This window comes from Papaver somniferum, unplaced genomic scaffold, assembly GCF_003573695.1.
Source record: "Papaver somniferum cultivar HN1 unplaced genomic scaffold, ASM357369v1 unplaced-scaffold_10, whole genome shotgun sequence".
Classification (NCBI taxonomy): domain Eukaryota; kingdom Viridiplantae; phylum Streptophyta; class Magnoliopsida; order Ranunculales; family Papaveraceae; genus Papaver; species Papaver somniferum.
The window spans coordinates 2,265,312-2,280,094 of record NW_020618825.1 but is presented as its reverse complement, the minus strand read 5'-3'; the positions used below and the strand labels follow the sequence as shown (position 1 = coordinate 2,280,094).

At 41.7% G+C, this 14,783-nt stretch overlaps 1 protein-coding gene and 1 long non-coding RNA gene across 5 annotated transcripts; one reads left to right on the top strand and one right to left on the bottom strand.

Moving 5' to 3' along the window:
* The first annotated feature begins 322 nt into the window (after nucleotides 1-322).
* Nucleotides 323-3,125, top strand: LOC113326825. 2 transcript variants are annotated; one of them, XR_003348566.1, is made up of 3 exons: nucleotides 323-1,287; nucleotides 1,381-1,523; nucleotides 2,191-3,125. It is a non-coding gene; the product is annotated as an uncharacterized LOC113326825 (long non-coding RNA). The 2 variants fall into 2 exon arrangements; XR_003348565.1 differs by lacking the exon at nucleotides 2,191-3,125 and having other exon boundaries at nucleotides 325-1,287; nucleotides 1,381-2,005.
* A 145-nt stretch (nucleotides 3,126-3,270) lies between these two features.
* LOC113326824 (multiple inositol polyphosphate phosphatase 1-like) lies at nucleotides 3,271-6,331 on the bottom strand. Of its 3 annotated transcripts, XR_003348564.1 has the most exons (6): nucleotides 5,885-6,331; nucleotides 4,530-5,765; nucleotides 4,268-4,426; nucleotides 3,884-4,076; nucleotides 3,626-3,667; nucleotides 3,271-3,510 (listed from the first exon to the last, which is right to left on the bottom strand). XR_003348564.1 is itself a non-coding variant. In XM_026574497.1 (5 exons), the coding sequence occupies exons 1-3, from the start codon at nucleotides 4,959-4,961 to the stop codon at nucleotides 3,993-3,995; spliced, it is 681 nt and encodes a 226-aa protein (XP_026430282.1). In that variant the 5' UTR covers nucleotides 4,962-6,330; the 3' UTR covers nucleotides 3,271-3,510; nucleotides 3,626-3,667; nucleotides 3,884-3,992. The 3 variants fall into 3 exon arrangements, 2 of the variants coding, with proteins under 2 accessions (XP_026430282.1, XP_026430283.1); XM_026574497.1 differs by having other exon boundaries at nucleotides 3,884-4,082; nucleotides 4,530-6,330; XM_026574498.1 differs by having other exon boundaries at nucleotides 4,530-6,329.
* Between the last annotated feature and the right edge of the window lie 8,452 nt (nucleotides 6,332-14,783).

The window sequence follows — 14,783 nt, the reverse complement described above, 5'->3', positions numbered from 1 at the left end:
CCGAATTTCAACAAGGAGTCGTCAAGGCCAAAAAAAACGGAAAACGAAAAGGAAATAGCTTGAAGAAAATATAGTGGAAATAGTTGACAAAGATGGTCACTGTGAAAAAGTGAAAGCAATGTTGTTATTGTACGCAACCTAGTAGGCAAGCCACGACTAGGTCGTACACGCAAGACAGTAAGCCAACCACATAAAAGACGCGCAAAGAGAAATGTATTTTGCAAGATCAGTTTTCTTACCTTTTTAATTACTAGTACATTATACTTATGTTCTAAATTTCTATTGTTTAGGATGGTTGGATCGACGATAATGATGCATCTCAAGTTGATCATGTACCTGAAACACAAGAAAACATCCAATCCATCGGACAACATCACGAGATAGTGCATCAACAAAATTCATATGAACAACAATATAGGTTAATGTGTCAGCAATATCCATATGAACAACATGGAACAGTGCTTCAAGAAAATCCGTATGGGTTTGTAAACTGTGTGAGTAAATGCCATCAAACTTCACTGTATAGACAGTATCTAATATTTCATTAGGGTTATTTTGTTTTTGCCATTTAAATTTTGTCCAAATTTTAAGTTTGGTCTAACATTTGTCCAGTTTGGTGTTAGGAATCTGAAGTAGATGTTGACCTAGGTTAAGTATAATTTTAATTTAGTTAAATCAATATTTTTATATTAATTTTCTCAGCCGTTGATTTTACATAAACGTGGACGGCCATAAATATTTAGCCACATAATCTGAAGATCTTTCGTTCCTTCTTCATTATCCTCCTTTTTTCCCCCAGACCGAAAGATGTTCACCATTTTTTTCCTTCTTCAAATAAACATAAGAGGCGGTATTGTTCCTGTTAAGCTTGCCGGCGACTAAAGATTTCGCAAATCATTCACCTTCGTCTAATTTGGTGTTGATCGAAGAGGTGATAAATGAAGAACTTATTTACCGATCAAAAAAAAAAAAGAACTTAAAAGTGAATCCTAGCTAATTACTCAAAATTATGATCTGATGAATTGAAATGGAATTAGGTTTAATTTTTGTTAATAGATCAAAGGGGTTTCTTCTAAACCAGTCGTTTTTGACGAAATAGGTGTAATTCAAAGGAATTGAATTGTTTGATCAAAGATTTGGGGTTCTGAAAAATCAATTATTGTTGTTTTGGTGTATCATTTTATACATATTTGTGGGTTACGTTCCTATAGATTGATTTCTGTCTAGATGGAATGCAAATTAATCAATTTACAGACGAAGATTAGCCATGGGATGCGAAAACAATGGGTGAGTTCAACTTTGTTTCTTAGGTATTCGGTTTCTTTGTTCATGAATGGGATTTCTGAGTGTTTTTTGGGGTTTCTGTTTTTGGGGTTATAGGAATGGGTATGAAGTGGAGTCTATTGTTAATGAAGATCAGGAATTGATGATCTCATGTGATGATGATGGTGGTGGTGAAGAGGGGAACTGACTGCTGCAGCAAATATTCATCAATGGAGTTTGGGGTTTCTGCGGATGGAAGGGTAAGGGCAGAGAAGAGACTTACGTTACATCGTGACCATAAGATTAATAATTGTAGCAAAGTCGTTGGATCTGAGAGATGTGGTTACAGTGTCGTCGGTCACGTACTTCCAAAACATATAAAATAGAAAAAAAACTTCCAAAACAGATTTATTACAAAATATATGTGGCCCGATCACATCGTAGAAAGTCTTTGTTAAAGTTATTTAACCTTTTTTCTTTTTCTTAATTTCCTATTTTTTCTTAAAAAATTAAGCAATTCAAGAGATTTGGATGGGACAAATTTTTCAGTTTAATAGGTGTCAAAAAATAAGGAGAGGCCACATACAAAATATATGTGGCCCGATCGCATCGTAGTCGTGGCGGCTACATCGTGGCCATAAGATTAATAATTTTAACAAAGTCGTTGGATCTGAGTCCTACCTCGGGGTAAAATTGTAATCTCAATATTATTTATTCTATAAATTAAATAAATTCAGGTCAATGAGTCAACTACAGCATGCTTCAAAAAAAAAAATGTCAACTACAGACCCGTCTATTTCAGATACCAAACACTAAGCTCTACAAATTGTAGACGAAACTCAAAAATTGGACAAAACGTGAATACCAAAAACAAAATAACCCTTTCATTAATCCACTAATTGTTGATATCTTGTTTTCGTTTGTTAGGATACCCAACGGCAAAGCTTCGCAGGCGGGTTTAGTGGTGGTTCATTTACAGAATGGATGCTTGATGGACTTCCACATTGATGAATATTTTCTTTTAAAGGTTTCAGAAAGACCGGAACTTTATATATAAAGTTATTAAGAAGATTACATTTTAAAAGTTATTTTCTGCCTGGGAATGATGATGCAAGGGTATGGCATTCAGCCTAACACATAACAGAAAAGTTGTTTTCTATCTGATTCATACTTTCGGCAACATTTTATCATGTTTCTATTTTTTAGCTGATTACTTTTGTACTTGTCAAAATGAAAAATCGATCACCTCTACGATTTTTATTGACGGCCAAGTTCTTGTCCGTGTTTCCAGGCCACCAACGTTTCGCGCAGGATTTTCATTAGTTACTTGCTCATGATTTCCCATGCCATTGCGGCTTCATTAATGCCTCAAGAGGAGATTAGGCTTTATCAAGAATTTACAAGTAGGGATTTATTTTTTCTTTTTCTTTCGTATTCTTTGTTAAATGAAAAACCAAAAAGGAAGGAGAGATTTTAAGTTCAAATTAATGGAGCGAAGGTCAAGGAAATGCACTATTTCAACAAAAGGGGCGGGTAGAGTTAGAAACGTTAAAAAGAGGCAAATATGTGCGTGTTGGACTCGGTGTGACTCACCGAGTTAACTAAACCCGTTTTTGTCTAACCTATACCCTCCTGGTCGAGTTAGCTTAGCTACCCTGGTTAGGTTAGGTTAAATCATCTGGTTAGGCTCTTCGCGACGAGATCAAAAACTATAACTCATCACCTACAACGGACACAGCTGCATTGTTCTTCTTCGGTAGGAAAGTAAAGTTCCACAACTTGCTAATGAAGGTGTTGGACTCTGGTACTTCTGCCTTAACGCTGCACATGGAATGGAGTGGTAGTGTTGCCCCCAGTGAAGCACCGACACATCAATATTGACGCCGTGTCCGCGTCAGACGCGCGTGGGACACCGACACACGTGTTGAAATCTGTACTCCATTTTAGTAGTTTGGTAACCAAGTATGTCGAGGAAATCAGAATAATAGTTAATTTTTCTACGTGAGCTAACCTAACGGCATAAAATTGAGTTTTTTTCATGTATTTGTGTGATTAATATATTTGATATACTATAACAATATGATCTTAGTATATAAAAACCCTTTTATTAATGTATATATAGAGGTGTTCGTGTCCTCATGATTTTGGATTTTTGCCGGTCCTGTATCTGTGTCTTATCGTGTCCGTGTCCCATGTCAGTGTCCGTGCTTCCCAGGCTGCCCCAGATGGGGGGTTCACAATTCTTTCCTGCAACAGTGCAATAATTACATTTTCATATATTGAAATTTAACATGAAAATAATCAGTGTAATAAACTTAAAAATGAACCATCAGAACTACAGGAATTCGCGTACTGGTAGTACCTTGAAATCTTCAAATGGGCAGAAATCAGAGTTTTCACAGCCCTAGAGACATAATATCATAAAAAATGGGAGTTATTATACGAAAGAACAATGCCAAGGGTAAACTACAGCAACTTACGCCTCCAAAATATGGTAAATAAGCCGATGTATGAATGGATAAGGGTAGCATCACAGTTATACTGCATCAACTACACTAATTAAGTGATAGATGAAGCAAACACCATGAAACATCAATAACATATGAAAAGATGCTCTTACCGGCAAGGGGACTGGAACTTCATTGTGCATTACTTGTACGAAATATTTGCTTTTCTTGTTATATGGACAACTGTATAAAGTCAACATATATTGTTTCCAGCAAAAGGTGCTACTGTGCTGCACCTCCAACTACGTTTCTGTGGTGGCTTAGGAGGTAAGTCCAATGCTTTCTCGTGTTGTATTCTTTTATATTCTGTTCCTTAAATGTGTAAAACATAAACCGAGAAAATGAAAAAACTAAGAATTTACTCAGAACTAAAGCATCACAAAAGAAATTTCACAGGCAGAATCCAAGTATCTATATAGTCCAATTTTGCTTCCAGATGAAGCAGATAGCTTGGGGATACATGTATCACGAAAATCTCAAAATCAAAGAGAGACTACCTTGAAACTTTGACAGATATCATGAAATCTCAACAACAAATCACTTGTACGACTCTCACTGGTCACAGCAAAAGCCCGATGCTGCCCTGTTCTAAGAGTTCCTTTCCCATTGAACAACCCCATGCCAAATGCCACAGCACTAGCTGATGCTCGAGGAATCTGCAACATCAAACAAGAACACAAATAACATGAGTCATTTCAATATTATTATACAAGCAGTTACCCTGATTGGATACATAAATGAGCACACCGGATGTCTAACCTGACTTGATTTCATTATGTAAATATCAGGATGATACTCCCCCTTAAACAAATCAGGAAACCTTTCTCTCATCCTTACAGCAAGTTGATACAACTCTCCCTCTCCTTTTATCACCAATTCTCCACCCTTCTTCTTTCCTTTCCACGGAGATTGCCATACCCCTAACCTCTCAGGAACACCACCAGTTGAATTCCCTGTCTCACTCACTAACCTACCCTCAGTGAGTCGGAAACTAGTTTTGCCTACCGTACAATTCAAAGTTGTTCCCAATACTATCCGAAAATAAAAACTGGGTAGAACTGCAAAAATGTCTTGTATAATAGACTGGGTAAACATAATACAAAACTGAATAATATTTAGATCATCAGCAATTAGACTATTCATCTCAATGAACCAAACTAGAAAATTTCCATCTATTAAGTTGGAGTTCATATATATACCCAAACAATAATATACTCTTTCATTGGAACTTAAAATAATTTACCACGTTACCTGTTTCAATTTATACGACCAGTAAAGTCATTACCCAGTATAATTTATAGTACTGTGAAAAATACGGTACCCATTTTAATTTATAGGAACCTGCCAGTGAGGTTACCCAATTTATTTTATAAGATCGTCTGAAAGACAACTCATTGGTGTTCCTTCGAAGCGGCATATGTTGTTGGTCTCCTAAACCTTTCTTTGCAACAAAGAATTGATCTTCGTATAGTTTGGTCTTCTAGTGTAGAGATTGAAAATTTCCTCATCACTTGGTAATGACGTTAAAATATGAACTCAAAGTCATATGTGGAACCTAATGTTTGACTAACTGCATTTACATTAACCAGGACTGAAGAAAACCAACAACCCATACACGGTTTAAGCATTAGATGTTGTTGCAAGACAAAGTCCATGCCACTATATCACTAGCAGTAACTCATTATTATGTTTACTGTAAACTTATTATGTTTTGGTACACAATTGCTAGCTGGTTCATGTAGCTAAATACCGATAGGATGAGACTACGGGTTTCCATAATTTATACCAAATCTGCTTGAAGTTACAATTAACCAAGAAAGTCACAAAGCTGATTGAAGTTACAATTAACCAAGAAAGTCACAAAGTTAATAAGATTCTAAAACCAGATATGTTCCAGCAAGGCAGCAAGCAGCAACTAAACATTCTCACATAACGATTTCTCTTCAATCACATCGCATGGTCTTAAGTTAACTAGATGCTGGCTCATTTTCCCTTCTGAATAACAACAGAAAGAGTAAGGAAAATTGAAAATAACAGCAAGTCATATTTTGTATACCCAGAAGCAATGGAGTCGAATAGATTAGTATGACAAAGAAAAATTAATAGGGGGGAACCTGTATTTCATCCTCAGAATGCGATTATTTCATCCTTAAAATGCGATGGAGAACGAGAAGAAGTAATTGAGGTTAACCTTGGCAGTACAATTGGATCTTTCAAATTGGAGCGACTTATGGATTAAGGTCGTTCAAATTGGGACAACAGCATCATTTGCAGCGGAAGAGAAAATTGAATCGGAAGGAAAACTAGAAATTATTATTCGAAACCAGGTTGAGGATATGATATATCAACTAAAGGTACATGATATACTTAATGGTAACCCTAACCCTAGCTCTAATTTTTTTCTTGCATCAATTCGTCCTCCGATGATGAAGAAATTGATAAAGAATAGATACGAAGAAGAAGAAGAAGAAGAAGAAGAAGAAGAAAGAAGAAACCGATAAGGAAAGGGAAGGAAATAAGCTTTTGGTTAACTGAACAGTGAACCTAACTCGACTAGCGATGGTAGATTTGTAAGAAACGGAATTGATAACTCACCGGATTGGTGTGAGTTGTAACTCGCACATAGTTGCCCATCTTTAATGACTTGAACCGGGAGCGCCCCTTTCCTTGACCTTCGGTCAAATTAATGTGGGTGCATCTTCAAAAAAAGATTAAATTTAAATTAAAGGTGGGTCCTTTTACTTCTGCCTTCCCGCGATTTATTCTCGCCTAGTTACTCTCCAACGATTTAATCCTTCACACTTTAATAATCTCTTTCCAGTCAAGTTTTAGAATTGGTCAGGTTTAGAATACAAAGAGATGAACAAAGAGAAGAGAAATAGTTTAGACCGAATAATCTTTTAATTGAATTCGTGAATACAATATACATGATAGTTCTTTGTTTTTATATACAAAGATCCTAGAGTTCTTAACTTGTAAAACAAGTGTTTCCTAGTATTGATGGTGGTTTTTAGCTTAGGGTTAAAATTGTAAAACCTTACATCTGATGTAACGTCACTCTGTAAGGAAGCAGATCCATGAGTGTCAAACTCTTCACTGGCATATTTATTGAGTCGTTCAATATATTTTCATGAAATTTATCCAGACTAGCGCATGTAGCAACAATGCCAGATGCTCTGTAAATTTCAACACCTTGCTTATATTATTCCCTAATGTAAGACCTCCTGAGTACTTTTCCCGTGTTCAGTTCCCCAGCAGAACTCTTAACGTTGGTATGGCATGACGGATTTGTGTTCACTCGCAGCAGAGTAGCGCAAATTTCCAAGTATCATGATTAAGATCCTTGCATGGAATACTCAGTCAGAAAGAAAAGAATAAACAGAGTCGCGGAGTAGGAGCAACAACGAGGGAAGCGTGGCAATTCCATAGGCTAGACGACGCCACTTGGCCATACCCCATGCTACCGAACCAACCCTTATTCCTTTTCCGACCAATCAGGTCGCTTTAAAACTGTTACACTCCCAATGAGTTGTGGTTGGGCCCATATTCGCCAGCCCTATTCTCTGTCGACCAATCAGGTCACATTAAACCTACCACGCGCGCCAAAAGGGTAGCCACGCCCGTGCTTGGCCGCCCCCTACTTCCATTGACCAATCAGGTTACTCTAAACCTGCCACAGCTTTAAAAGAGGTGGAAATTGTGTCAAGAGGTCGACATACCAAGTTAGCTTCCCAAAACCGCGCCAACATACTAATGGCATGACAAACATGCCAATCGCACACGCCAAACAGGCATGCCAAGTGCACATGCCAAACGCGTCACTCACCGCGACAGCATGCCAAACCTGCCAAACCACTCTCCGTGCGTGACCAGCTTCACAACGGACTTCAATTTGGCTGTCCTAACCAGAAGCACGACCATGCTCTAGTGGCGGTGGATGAAACCCTAATTTCTAGTCGTGGCACAAACTATGCCACTCTGGAAATCCTAATAAAGGCATCACAACATGCCACTCGTGGAAATATTGACTCTTGTGACCATTTTCACATAACGGCCTGACAATGGTTCTTTTTGGCATGGCTCTGGCACCGTTTACATGAAACTTCGTTGTGCCACGACCACATGCCGCATGCCATATGCGCTAATTAGGGTTTCGTCATGCCAAACTCTAATTTAGACAAAGTTGCTACGCCAACCGAGCCAAACAATGTTCCAAAGAACATGGGGATCAATGTGGCCATTGAAACTGATGTTTCCACACCACGTTCGAGTATAACACCAACGTTCCAAAATTTCAGTGGCCATAACGCCAGGCGCCACTAGCACCATCGTGCCGCTGGCATGCACAAACTATGCCAGCCATTCAACCGTTCCACTGGCATGAAGGAACTATGCCATCCATGCCGCAATGCCGCTAGCATGCACTAAAGGCGCCATTGTGCCACTATCAGGCGCCAACAAAAGGTAGCCATAATCAACGACTACCCTTCCTCATGGGATGCAATCTCATCCACTCAAGTTCGCCACCAAGCTAGCAGGCTTGTGGAAAGTTTTGGGCGACCATCCGCCTAAATCTAGTGGCCATGGCTACGTCAGGCGCCACTTGCACCACCGTGCCACTGGCATACACGAGCCATGCCAGCCATGTCGGAGTACCACTGACATACACCAAAACGCCACTGTGCCATTATCAGGCGCCAACATAAGGTAGCCATAATCAACGACTACCCTTTCTCATGAGATGTGATCTTAGCCATCGAAGTTTTCCACCGAACTGACAGACTCGTGACAAGTTTTAGCCGACCAGCCAAAACGAGCCCAATATCATCACATGCCACACGTAGCTTTTCCACGAAAACACTCGAGACATCAAACATGTCACAAACTGGGGATACTCATTAGGGTATTGGTCTGGCGGTTTACAGCGTGCGGCGTGCAATACGCCCATTACAAGAAAGTGTCATAAAGGGGGGCGGTTAGTAATGGCAAGAAGTAATGGTGTAAACGGATCCTTCATTATGGAAGCATAATTCCTGATATTACAAGTTACTCCACTCTTCCACCACGCAATCGTTTTCCACTTCCTACGAGGCCAGGGTACGTTTTATTACGACTTGTATAAATAGGTTTCACCTATCTCCACCAAACAACAAGTTTTTGGTCAGAGAACAACACAGTATCCAGAAATCATCTGGTAGCTTTGCATTCTGCTAGCCAGTTCTAACTTCTGATACAAGTCGTAAACAAACCACACCTTCAGAATCAACGATTCTGGTCTCAACACTTTCTTCGCTTCCCTCCCTAAAACCAACCCGTCTCCTTCACTTTGTGACCGAAGCAAGCCTGGAACGACCATTTCTTGGTTTAGGCCAGGATTGTACTGATTGATCTCTCGAATCAAAAGTACTCTCGTGGAGTGCATTGTTTAGGATTTAGACTCGTTTCTCATCCACACACCAGAATTTAAAAAAACCAGTAGAAACCGTTTTCATCCTCAAACAATTGGCGACCAGAGTGAGAGATTAATCTCTCGGTTGCAATATCAATTTCCAATTTCCAACTTCACTTTTCAACCCAGATCTCAAGATGGTAGAACTTAGGTCTAGATCAGCAACAAACCCTGAGAACACTAGCGCTCAAATCATCCTCGTTATTAACGTTCCTTTTAGTGGCATTAACATGCCACCTGCCAACACCAGCGGCGCGGAAAATGTTCTTTCAGGTGTTACACCGCCGTTCACCAAAGCCAGGGACGCTGCCGCCGCTCCCAACGTTTCTTCAAGTATGACATCTCCAACCGTCACCAGAGTCGTTGCTACTCCACCATCAGGACGAGAGACTGAAGGAGCCAGAGGAAGTCGATCCCATGTTACCATTGCTGATTTGATAGAAAGACATGAAGTTCTTGCTAGATCTCAGATGGACATGGCTTCGACTCAGAAGGAGGTACTTGTTTTTCTCAAGATACTAACGGAGCGGCTACCACAGGAATCACGCCAACCAGAACCAATGAGGAACATCTTCAATACCTCTGGCGTTGATACCTCAGCAGGGCGTACTTTTGTAGACGAAGAGACTCGTTCAGAAGCTCCAGCGGAGAGGAATCAACCGTCCAATTTTGTCACACGAGAAGATTTGGAACGACTTCTTCGAAACCGAGACAAAAACGATTCTGCAGGCATGCATCGACATCAACCCCCGTACCCTCCTGAAGTACAAAGAATTCCTCTTATGAGAGGATACTCTTCTCCTCAAATTCTACTTGTATGACGGCACCGGTAATGCGCGTGAACATGTCTCACGATTTTTGGAATCCTTGGGCGAGCACGAATACAATCATGTTCTTCGTTTAAGGAGTTTTCGAAGTCACTTACCGTAAGAGCATACACCTGGTACAACAACATTGCACCAAACAGCATATCCAACTGGTGTGACATAGTTACGGTTTTCTACAAAAAGTACTTATTTGTGTCTGAGCAAATTACCTTTTCAGATTTACAAAGGATGTTTCAACAAAACAATGAACATCCAAACGATTATGTCAAAAAATTGAGAATTCAAGCGTTGGATTGTCACGACCCAAACGTAACCAAACAACAATTGGTGGATTCTTGCATCAATGGCATGGTTCCCTTCTACCGTGCCTTATTGGAGAATCTGCGATTCCAGATATTCTCTGAACTTCATGAGGCTGCTAAACGTTCGGCCACAACAGCACCAGCATTTTTGGAAAGAACCAGGCCAGCCAAGAGTGAAAACGCATGCGAAACTCGAGGAAATAGACGCCTCGTCAACAAGCAACATAACACTTGCCCCTATGTGAGCGTGGTAAATGAAGGAGGAAAAAGGAAGGCTCCTGTGGCAGAACAGCAATCCAAGTGCACAGCGCCAGCACATCAGGCTGCTCCATTGTGGAAGATTGCAGCTAAAGATCCTCCACAGTACCAAGAAGCCGCGGAAAATGCCTTAGATTTCCCATTCCCAATCGAGGAAGTAATTGAACTCTTGGAGGCATGGATCCAAGATGACGCCATCATGCTTCCTCCTACTAGGCGCCGAACAACTGAAGAGGAAATGACAAATTCCAAGTATTGTCGCTACCACAGGTTTGTCCATCACCCGACCAGTGACTGCAATAAATTGAAACGCATCTTCAAAGAAAATGTAGAGGCAGGGGAACTTCAACTGGGAAATGAGGGAGTTCACGGAGATCCTCTTCCAATCAGGAGTTGCATGCTCTCTGGGGACTCTGTTCACAAAACTGTGCAATCCATGACGAAACGCGTGTGTGAAATCCTCTATTTCTCCGAGGCGCAGCGTCAAGATATGTTTGCATCCCTTAATCGCATTGTGTCGGGCAAGCGACTTTTTCCTATTGAAGAAACCACGCCAGAATCCCAGGCTCTCTCAAGAAGCGGTGCTGGAAAATGCAACTGGGGACTGCTCACCATGGTTTGTTTGAAGAATGCCAAGTTCGATAGCACGTTGATCGAGGCGGCGTATGACTTCAGCATTGTTACCATCAAGACTCTGAGAGCCGCAGGAATTTCAAAGCGGGAGGTTACCCACTCCCCAATCGTGGTCAAGAATTCGGAAGGGGGAGCAATGAATGTGTACGGCTACATTAACCTTGAGATCAAGGTGGAAGATGCTCTAACGCATGGAATATTCCACATTGTCAAAGAATACCTAAAATATGACATGATTCTGGGGCTCTCATGGGTACATGGAAATAAAGCAAAATTGGGAGTATCTCCTTTTCCGGTGTCCATGCCTGAAAGAATCTCCAATAAGCCATCCAATCCTGAAGATTATTTTTTGCCGTATCAACAACTTTCCAGTGTAACCCAACTACCTGGAGAGAGCCCGTCAACGTTCGTCCGCAGATTCCGGGCACAAGTAAGTCTTACTGAACAACCCTTTCTGCAATCAACCACTTCTCATATCGTCCAGGCTCGGGGACTCGATCTTATCCTCAACCCAGGCGCCACTAAGAGATGTGAATGGGATGTCGGGCCTTTCAAGTGTTTCGTCAAAAATCTGGAGAATGTCTTGGTCAAGAATAACGAGTCTGAAAGTCGAGTAGCCGTGCAGCATCAAACTCATTTCAGGTTGGAGATATGGTAGTAAAAATTTCCACTCAGCCTCCTTCGTCTAACTCCACGGGGGAACCATACTTAGTAGTAGAAGTTATCCTGGGAGGCTACTGCAAGCTCATCAATGCCGGCAAGTTGGAGGGTGTGGTAATACACGCCCGGTGGCTCAAACCTTTCCAAACCTGAAGACGTCATGCTACCTCTCACCTCAAAATTCTTCTTAGTATTCCCTTCGGCAATTTCCCTTTTCGTTTAATATTTGTATTTCCTCCAAAATGAGTGCACCACTTGAATTCATAATTAGGGTTTCCATCCTTAGCATACACTCCGACTTCCCCAACAGCAGTTTCGGCATCCGCTTCAGAAGCTGTTTCAGTCTCGCAAACCGCGTCGACATCTTCCTCAAGAACTTTTACAACAACCTCTTGAGGATTCTCCAGCTCGTCCACATCAGGATCAAGGATTACGATACCATTATGGATGGGGTAATTAAACTGGCTCTCACTTAGAAGTTTCCTGGATTCAGTCCTTCGCTGTTTCACTCGAAAGGCGAATCACTCATCCCTAGCGCTGGTTTGTGGAGAAAATACATCACATTGAGACTTCCCGACGAGCTGGGATGCTTCATCATGTTTCCACTTCTCCTCCATGTCCATCGAAGCCATGAAATCCTGAACACGTACCCGCACGACGCCTTGATTGGTGAGGGACGTTCCTTGTATAATCTCGCCAGCCTCACAGAATAAAGAATCGATTTTATCTAATACCTCCTCATGTAAAGAAAACTTGGGTTTGTCTACCTCAAAAATTTTCTCCGTAGATTCAAAAGTACGGTCATCGCCGGAAGATCCCATTATATGAAACAAAAAAAAATTACATTATGTCTGCATCGGCAATCTACATAATGAAGAAGACAAAATGGAGAACTAGGAGAAGAGACACGAGACGGTACCTGTGAAGAGGATGGACGCAATTCTATGATGATCTATATGAACGAAAGGTTCAAGATCGCCTCTTATATTGAGAAGATTGATGAAGCCTGAGAAAGAAAACCCTTTTACCAGTCGTGTATTAAAGCTCCGAACGCGGGATACTAGCTGGATTAGATACCTGTCTATACGGGATAATTAGGGTTTGGCATCCATTTCAGCAGCCATCCATGTCATTCCGTGACCTAGCCAGCGCCATCTTTTCGCTCCACATCCAGCCAAAATCCAGCGCCATCTTCTCCGCGTCACAGCCAGCCAAAGTCCAGCGCCATCTTCTCCGTTCCACAGCCAGCCAAAGCAGCGTCATCCTCTCTATTCGAAACAGTGCCATGGCTCCAGCACTCCGTAGCCAAAGCAGTGCCATCCACCTTCCCGTAGCCAGCCACCTCCCGTACGGGGACCAAGTTGCAGTGCCACCTCTGCCGATCAGTAGCTAAAGTTGTAGCGCTGACGTCAATACCCTATGGCGAAGCCGAATTTATGCAAAGCCGGCAATGCAAGGATCACAGATTCTTCATGCCTCCTGAAAAAGGTTAGCCAAATCTTCCTGACAATCTCTTCATGACTTGCCGTTCGATTTTATCTTTGTCTGTCACCATCTCATGCTTACCCCGCAACAATGCCACTGTTACGAGTTAAGCAAGGGACTTAATGTTGATGGTGGTTTTTAGCTTAGGGTTAAAATTGTAAAACCTTGCATCTGATGTGACGTCACTCTGTAAGGAAGCGGATCCATGAGTGTCAAACTCTTCACTAGCATATTTATTGAGTCGTTCAATATATTTTCATGAAATTTATCCAGACTGGAGCATGTAGCAACAATCCCAGATGCTATTTAAATTTCAACACCCTGCTTATATTATTCCCTAATGTAAGACCCCCTGAGTAATTTTCCCGTGTTCAGTTCCCCAGCAGAACTCTTAACATTGGTATGGCTTGACGGATTTGTATTCACTCGCAACAGAGTAGCGCAAATTTCCAGGTATCAAGATTAAGATCCTTGCATGGAATACTCAGTCAGAAAGCAAAGAATAAACAGAGCCACGGAGTAGGAGCAACAATGAGGGAAGCGTGGCCATTCCATAGGCTAGACGACGCCACTTGGCCACGCCCCATGCTACCCAACCGACCCTTATTCCTTTTCCGACCAATCAGGTCGTTTTAAAACTGCCACACTCCCAATGAGTTGTGGCTGGCCCCATATTCGCCGGCCCTATTCTCTATCGACCAATCATGTCACATTAAACCTACCACGAACGCCAAAAGGGTAGCCACGCCCGTGCTTGGACAACCCTCTACTTTCATTGACCAATCAGGTTACTCTAAACCTGCCACAGCTTTAAAAGAGGTGGAAATTGTGTCAAGAGGTCTCCATACCAAGTTAGCTTCCCAAAACCGCGCCAACATACTAACGACATGCCAAACATACCAAAACGAGCATGCCAATCGCATACGCCAAACAGGCATGCTAAGTGCACATGCCAAACGCGCCACTCACCGCGACAGCATGCCAAACCTGTCAAACCACTCTCCACGCATGACTAGCTTCTTAAAGGGACTTCAATTTGGCTATCCTAACCAGAAGCACGACCATGCTCTAGTGGAAGCGGACGAAACCCTAATTTCTAGTCGTGGCACAAACTATGCCTCTCCGGAAACCCTAATAAAGGCATCACAACATGCCACTCGTGGAAATATTGACTCCTGTGACCATTTTCACATAACGGCCTGACTATGGTTCTTTTTGGCATGGCTCTGACACCGTTTACATGAAACGTCGCTGTGCCACGACCACATGCCGCATGCCATATGCGCTAATTAGGGTTTCGGCATGCCAAACCCTAATTTAGGCAAAATTGCTACGCCAACCGAGTCAAACAATGTTCCAAAGAACATGGGGATCAATGTGGCCATTGAAACTGATGTTG

What these genes read in the sequence shown, in the direction of transcription:
- LOC113326824 (XM_026574497.1), bottom strand. Translation starts at nt 4,961, where the DNA reads ATGAACTCCAACTTAATAGATGGAAATTTTCTAGTTTGGTTCATTGAG. An exon ending in ACATAATGAAATCAAGTCAG is followed by an intron (nt 4,427 to 4,529) that starts GTTAGACATCCG and finishes TTGATGTTGCAG; the next exon opens with ATTCCTCGAGCATCAGCTAG. An exon ending in ATATCTGTCAAAGTTTCAAG is followed by an intron (nt 4,083 to 4,267) that starts GTAGTCTCTCTT and finishes TACACATTTAAG; the next exon opens with GAACAGAATATAAAAGAATA.